This window comes from Thecamonas trahens (assembly GCF_000142905.1).
Source record: "Thecamonas trahens ATCC 50062 unplaced genomic scaffold supercont1.10, whole genome shotgun sequence".
NCBI classification, from domain to species: domain Eukaryota; order Apusomonadida; family Apusomonadidae; genus Thecamonas; species Thecamonas trahens.
In genome coordinates this window covers 488,167-495,120 of record NW_013657670.1, presented here as the reverse complement: position 1 = coordinate 495,120, position 6,954 = coordinate 488,167, and the positions used below count along the sequence as shown (strand labels likewise).

The 6,954-nt window shown below is 63.7% G+C and overlaps 2 protein-coding genes across 2 annotated transcripts; one reads left to right on the top strand and one right to left on the bottom strand.

The window, feature by feature from the left end:
- The first annotated feature begins 14 nt into the window (after nucleotides 1–14).
- On the top strand, nucleotides 15–4,372 carry AMSG_02878 (uncharacterized protein). Its single transcript, XM_013905261.1, has one exon. The coding sequence runs from the start codon at nucleotides 1,849–1,851 to the stop codon at nucleotides 3,973–3,975; it is 2,127 nt and encodes a 708-aa protein (XP_013760715.1). The 5' UTR covers nucleotides 15–1,848; the 3' UTR covers nucleotides 3,976–4,372.
- AMSG_02877 (surfactant protein B containing protein) lies at nucleotides 3,654–5,749 on the bottom strand (the record flags this gene model as incomplete). Its single annotated transcript, XM_013905260.1, has 1 exon — nucleotides 3,654–5,749. One exon carries the CDS (start codon nucleotides 5,747–5,749, stop codon nucleotides 4,004–4,006), a length of 1,746 nt encoding a protein of 581 aa, XP_013760714.1. The 3' UTR covers nucleotides 3,654–4,003.
- Nucleotides 5,750–6,954: the final 1,205 nt, after the last annotated feature.

Sequence of the window (6,954 nt, the reverse complement as noted above, 5' to 3'; positions counted from 1 at the left end):
AATACCCTAAGAGAAGAACAAAATGAAGGTGGTCGTCTTGGTGGTGGCCCTGGCGCTCGTCCTTGTGCCAACGATGACTGCTGCGGCCATTATCAACATTCCCTGTTGTTCGCTGACATTGGTCAAGACCTTGCTGGCTCTGGCATCGTTCGGAGACGAGATCGTGCTCGCCGACGGGACGTACACAGGCTGCGGCTCGGGAATCACCATTGGGGTCGGTGGTCTCGTCATTTCACCGCTTACACCCTTTGGCGTCATCTTTGATTGCTCTGCCGATCCGCCGCCTTCGCGTGCCCTCATTCTTGACAATTCCGATGCTGTTCTTCACAACGTCATCTTCCGAGGTGCTCATCTCATAGGCTCGGGCATGGGCGAGATGGGCCGTGGTGCCGGTCTGCTTGTTCGTGGCGGCTCGCCACGCCTGGTCAATCTCCGCTTCGAGAACAATGTCATCGCCACCACTGGCGATGCTCTTGCTGGTACCGGCGCTGGTCTGGCGTTGTTTAACTCGGCCGCCACCATCGAGAATTGCACATTTGTCGGCAACTCGGCGTCGGTCGCCGGCGCCGCGCTCGCTATTGATGGCGTCGCCTCCTCGAGCGCGGATCCGGTCACGATCCGCTCATCAACGTTCTCGGCCAACTCGGCCGGATACGGCGCGGCCATCCTCGCCACCGCCTCGTCGCCGGCCGCGGTCTCTATCGCCCAGACTGTCGTCCTCGACAAGCTGCACATTTCTGCCAACTCGGCGTCGGGTGCCTCGGCAGACCGCGGCGGCGCCGTCGCTTTGGTCGGCACCCGCGCCGCAGTCTCCAACTGCCACTTTGAGGGAAACTCTGCCCCAGGCCCGGCTGCTGCCGCGGGTGCCTCTTCCGGCGCCATCGCCTCTTTTGCTGCATCCACCTTTGTGCACAACACCGGTGGTGCGCTCGGCGCCTTTACCGACGCCGCCGTCACCGGTGGAACCCTCAACATTACTGGCAATTCCTCCCCAGGCTCCGGCGCCGGCATCCACGTCGCTTCAGCGGCTCTCTCACTCACCCAATCGGAGCTGGTGGGCAACACCGCCGACAGCTACGGTGGCGCTATCCACCTGACCGCCACCTCTGCGGCGCAGCAGGTCTCGCTCACCAGCTCGCGGCTGGAGCACAATGCCGCTGCTGCCGGCGGCGCCCTCGCTGTCGTCGAGGCGCAGAACGTGGTCGTCTCCGACCTCGCTTTGCCCACAACTCGGCCAGCGGACCCGGTGGCGCTGTCGCTGTTACACCGCCTGCCGCCTCGGGCGCTGCCACCGCCTCCGACGTCACCATCTCGGCCTCAGTTCTGGAGCACAATGTCGCAGGCGGGGCGATTGGCGGCGGTGGCGTGTATGCTCGCCTCGCCACGTTCCGCGTCTCCAACACCACGCTTGGTTCCAACCAAGCAAGCGGCGGGTCTGGCGGTGCGCTCGCGCTCGGCGCAGGCAGCTCCACTCAGCTGACCGCCGTCAACGTCACCGCCAACGTGGCAAGCGACTCCGGCGGCGGGCTGGACGTCCGGGTGGGCGCGAGTCTGAGTGTCGCCGACAGCTCGGTTGCGCCGAACGACGCAAGTGGTGGCTCTGGCGGCGGCATCCATGCCGTCGGGGCCGACTCGATCGTCGTCGAACGGGTGGCGGTGACTGGCAACATCGCAGGCGGTACTGATGCGGCCGACGGTGGCGGTGGCCTTGCCCTCGCCTCGTGGACTGCGGCGACTACCAAAGTCTCCAGTTGCACGTTTGAGGGCAACACGGCGGCTCGCGGTGGCGGAGCGCTCATCGGGCCATCGGCCATCGCCCACAACTCGGAGCCGGTCCTCGCGCTCAACATGTTTTCCCGAAACTCGGCGGCTGCCGACGGCGGCGGACTCGAGTTCCGTTCGGTGACCGGCGCCATGGCCGTGACCGGGACTACGCTCGAAGACAACGTGGCCGGCGGCTGCGGCGGCGGGCTGGCAATGACCAACGCCGGACCCGCGCTCCAGCTCGACACCTCCCGTCTCGCCCGCAACGCTGCTGCCAACGGCGGCGGCGTGTGCGTCCGCGCCACCGGCCCAAGCCTTGCGCACGCCTCGCTGGCACACATCACAGTCGAGGGCAACAGCGCGAGTGGGCTCGGCGGCGGCCTCGCACTCCTCGCTGGTGCCAACGTCACCATCATTGGCGGGAGTGTGACTGGCAACACGGCGCCGCGTGGCGGCGGGCTGCACGCCGGCGGTGGCGGGCTTGTTGCGTACCTCACCTTTGCGCGCAACGCACTCGCCGAGAACAACCCTGCGGTCCGTGGGTCGGGTGCCGACGGAGGCGCGAGCACGGCTGGATCGGGCGGCGCGGCCGTCTCTGCCGAGCGGTCGCCGTCGTCGGGCACGCGGCTGATGCTGCGCGGGCTAGTGGTGGAAGAGCACGTGTTCAGCGGATCACAGTCGATCATCCGCCTCGGGACCAACGCGTCGGTCGACCTTGTCGAGTCGCGGCTGGCCAACAACCGCGCGCCGACTGCAGGCTCTGCCGTTGTCTACGTCGGTCCGTCGTCCGATTCGACGCTATCGATGGTGACTATTTCGGAGAACTACGGCACAGCGCTGCTGCTCGGCGGGACGTTGGGAGCCGGTGCTGCGGCCAACATCCACTTTGTGAGCAACAACGGCAGCACTGCTGGTGCCGGAATCGCGTGCATTGAGACTGGCGAGCCGGCGGGTATCGTGCTGACTGGCTCGTCGCGGCTGTGTGGCAACGTGGTGCTCGGCCTGGCAAACGTGACCCACCAACAGGTGAGCCCGACATGCATGGCCGGCGCAGTTGTCGACGCCACCGGCGACAGCGGGCTTTTTGATTGCCCAGCTACCTGTGGCAACGGCATCATCGAGGACGGCGAAGACTGCGACGACTACAACCTGATCGCTGGCGACGGCTGCGCCAAATGCGCGACAGAGTCTGGCTGGGAGTGCGCAGGCGGCTCGACGGGCGAACCGTCGCGTTGCGAACTCCTGCCGCCGGCAGCGGTTGGCACCGCGGCGGCGCTGGCGTCGGCGGCCGACCCTGCGTCGTACACCATCGCAATCGTGACAGTTATCTTTGTCGCGCTCGCAATCACCACCCTCATCAAGCGCCGCAAGGTGCTCAAGGTCTCGAGTCTCGACTCGGAGCGGATGGACGGGCTTGTTCCAGCCCGTAACGTGTGGGCAAAGCTCCGAGCGACGCACGCGGTCGTGGGCATGCTGGTCATGCCACGCGGCTCGGCTGATCCGTACTCGCGCGGCGGGCGGTTGGTGGCGCTGGCGCTGTCATCGGGCGCCATGCTCGTCGCCGTCGTCACCGTTCCACTCACCAACGCCTCTCACTTTGCACAGGTTGCGGAGACTACCGGCGGGCGGATCCTTGTGTTTATCGCCTCGCTCTTTGTCGGCTGGGCGCTCTCGCTCGTCTTTGGCACACCGGTCATGCGGGCGCTGCTCCGGTCGCGAAGCGCACGGTTGGAGCGGCTTCGCGGCCTTGTGTTTGTGGGCGGCATTGTGTGCGCCGCGGCCGAGTTTGCCTTTGCGCTTGTGGTCATGCTCGCCGGCTCTGTGGTCGGCGTGGCGGCGTCGTACAGCGAGCGGTTCACAACCTCGACCATCCTCGGGTCGTGGATCGGGTGCCTCCTCGTCCGGTGGGTGATATTTGACACCGTTGCTGCCTTTGTTCAGTTTTACATCTGGCGTGACGTCATGGTCTGGCCGGTGGCCAAGCGGCACGTGGTGGCGGTCCTCTCGACCAACTCGTCTGGAGGTTCGTCGTCGTTGATCACGCCTGCGACTTCTGGCAAGAGGCGGGGTGTCTCCATGCGCGAGCTTCCCACGCAAAGTACCTCGGAGTATGTGCCGTCGACGCCGATGGACTCGTCAACGCGGCCGTCGCTCTCGAGTCTATTTGACGTCGAGGCTACCACTGTGAGCGGGGGTGAGCAGGGTCAATGAAAGAACAGACTGGGGCTTGTTTGCTAACTCAATCGCCACCCACGGTAAACTTGTAGCCACCCTGATCACCAAAGAGGGCAGCAATCTTGGCGTTGTTCGGGTTGACAGCCGGCTTGAACTCGTCGGGGATGTGGTCCCAAACGATGCGGCCGAGGACGGGCGCGGCAATCTGGGCCGGGTGGAACGAGTCGACCGGGTTGATGAGCGTGTAGTGCTCTGAAGGTGGGAGGGTGTCAAAGAGGTCGTTGATGAGGGTGGAGAAGGAGATGTAGGTCATGTCAAAGTTGGCGTAGTTGCCCGAGACGTTGGCAACGAGGGCCTCCAGCGTGGACGAAAGCAGGTCGGCATGGGCCTGGGTGGCGGCGCGGATGGAGGCGTTGGTGTTGAGCCAGCCGGCGCAGGGCGAGATCTGCAGACAGTTGAGGAAGGAGTAGACCGAGGTATACGGGACGCCGATGGGGTGAGTCCGGTTGTGCATGGTGTCGTAGAGGACGGTGCCCTGGGCAAGGCCCATGAGCACGACGTGCGAGCCGGCGGGCAGGGTGGCGTCGAGGAACTCGAGCATCTCGAGGTAGTTGGCCTTAAACTGGGCGGCTGAGGTCATGTGGTCGACGGCGGTCCGCGAGTTGCACACGTCGTTGCCGGCCTGGTCGAGGATGAAGAGGACGGGCTTGTCGGTCTTCTGGTTGCGCGCAATGTCCTTGATGAGCGGATGCGAACCGCCGGCCTCGGCGCCGGACCGGGCGCCGTTGACGCCGGTGTTCTGAAAGTCGCGATGCATGCAGAGGTTGCGCTCGAGCATGTGCGAGTAGACCGAGACGGTGTCCGGGTAGCCGTGGTAGGTGACGTTGGCAAAGCCGGTGCCCCACGAGCGGTACGGGTGATCAAACTCGTTCTCCAGCCGCCACATGACGTCGGGCTTGGCCTTGAACGTGGTGCCGTTGAGGTGAGCAGCGTTAAAGTACTGCGGCGGGAGGCCAAAGTTGGCGGTGACCGAGTCGCCGGCCACAATGAGCCCGAGCCCGGCATGCTCGCCGCCGCACAGCTCGTCCTCCCATGCGCCGCCGGTCTCCGGGTTGACGCCGAGGATGCCGTTGCAGTTGTGGTCGACGGTGGGCGGATGCGACGAGGCGGCGCGGCCTGGGTAAACATCGGCCTCGACGTCGTGGCAGTCCGCGCCGCGCCACGAGGTGCCGCGAAGCGTCGACTCGGTGCCAAACTTGTCGTCGTCAAAGTCGACGAGCGGCTCGTGAAGGTTGCCGACGACGTTGATGAGGTGCTTGAGCCAGTCGATGGGGGTCTCGCCCGCGGCGTACGCCGCCGCCACCCGCGGCGAGAGCTCGCTCCGCACCTCGTTGGTCACCCGTGCCTTGTCGGTCGGCAGCGGATAGAGGTGGCACTCGGGGAAGCCCGTGCACATGCGGAACTCCTTGCAGACCTCGTCGGGCGTGGCCTTCTCCTCGAGCAGGCGCAGCAGGTCGGGCGTGTACGTGTCGACGAGGAACTTGCAGGCGGCCTGGACAGCACCGGCGGGGAAGAACCCACAGACCTCATCCAGCACGTTCTCGATGGATTTGGCATCGACCACGGCCTTTTGCTCCAGCAGGCCCACAATGATGGTGCACGCGGCACAGTCGGAGCCGCCGTTGGCATCGCCACCCTCACCCACCGCGCCCACCGCCAGGCTCCGCAGCGTAAACCCGTTGGCCACGCACACCACAGTCACACACAGCACCACAAGGACAGCTCCGGCTGTCGAGAACGCTCCTCGCATCGTATTTGTTGTTGGAGTTACGTGAGGTGACCGGACAGCGTGACCAAGGTCTTTGGGGGTGCCAGACCGCGTGCCAGACCTCGTGACATGCGGCGACTCGGGCGCAAAGCGGCCGTGGCTGGGCAGGCAGCGTTTTTTCTCCCAACGATAAACTCAACGGGAACCCATTGATTCTCCCAAGCCAACGATAAACTCAACGGGAACCCATTGATTCTCCCAAGCCAACGATAAACTCAACGGGAACCCATTGATTCTCCCAAGCCAACGATAAACTCAGCGGGAACCCATTGACTCCCCCAAGCCAACGATAAACTCAGCGGGAACCCATTGATTCCCCCAAGCCAACGATAAACTCAACGGGAACCCATTGATTCCCCCAAGCCAACGATAAACTCAACGGGAACCCATTGATTCCCCCAAGCCAACGATAAACTCAGCGGGAACCCATTGATTCCCCCAAGCCAACGATAAACTCAACGGGAACCCATTGATTCCCCCAAGCCAACGATAAACTCAGCGGGAACCCATTGACTCCCCCAAGGCAACGATAAACTCAACGAGAGCCCATTGATTCCCCCAAGCCAACGATAAACTCAGCGGGAACCCATTGATTCCCCCAAGGCAACGATAAACTCAACGGGAACCCATTGACTCCCCCAAGCCAACGATAAACTCAGCGGGAACCCATTGATTCCCCCAAGCCAACGATAAACTCAACGGGAACCCATTGATTCCCCCAAGCCAACGATAAACTCAACGGGAACCCATTGACTCCCCCAAGCCAACGATAAACTCAACGGGAACCCATTGACTCCCCCAAGCCAACGATAAACTCAGCGGGAACCCAACGACCCCACATGGATTATTCACCTCCCCCCCCCTTCCCCCCCTCACCCCCCCAAACCGCAAAAACAGCAGACTGATTGACTACAAGCGCATCGCCCCAACCAGCGGCGCACTGGCAGGGGAGGGATGGGATTTGCCCAAGTCGGCCATGGCGCTGACCGCAGAGGAGGAGGACCTTCTCGACGGTGCGCTGATGGAAGGGAGCTTGCCCTCCTAGTTGAAGAAGAAGACTGAGGCCCGACCTACTCGGAACCTTCTCCTTGATCCCCGTGTCAAGCCGAAAAAGCCACGTATTTGCCCACACGTTGTCAGGCTCGCGAATCTTCGAGGTGAACGATCAGCTCCTTCTGCACCACCGC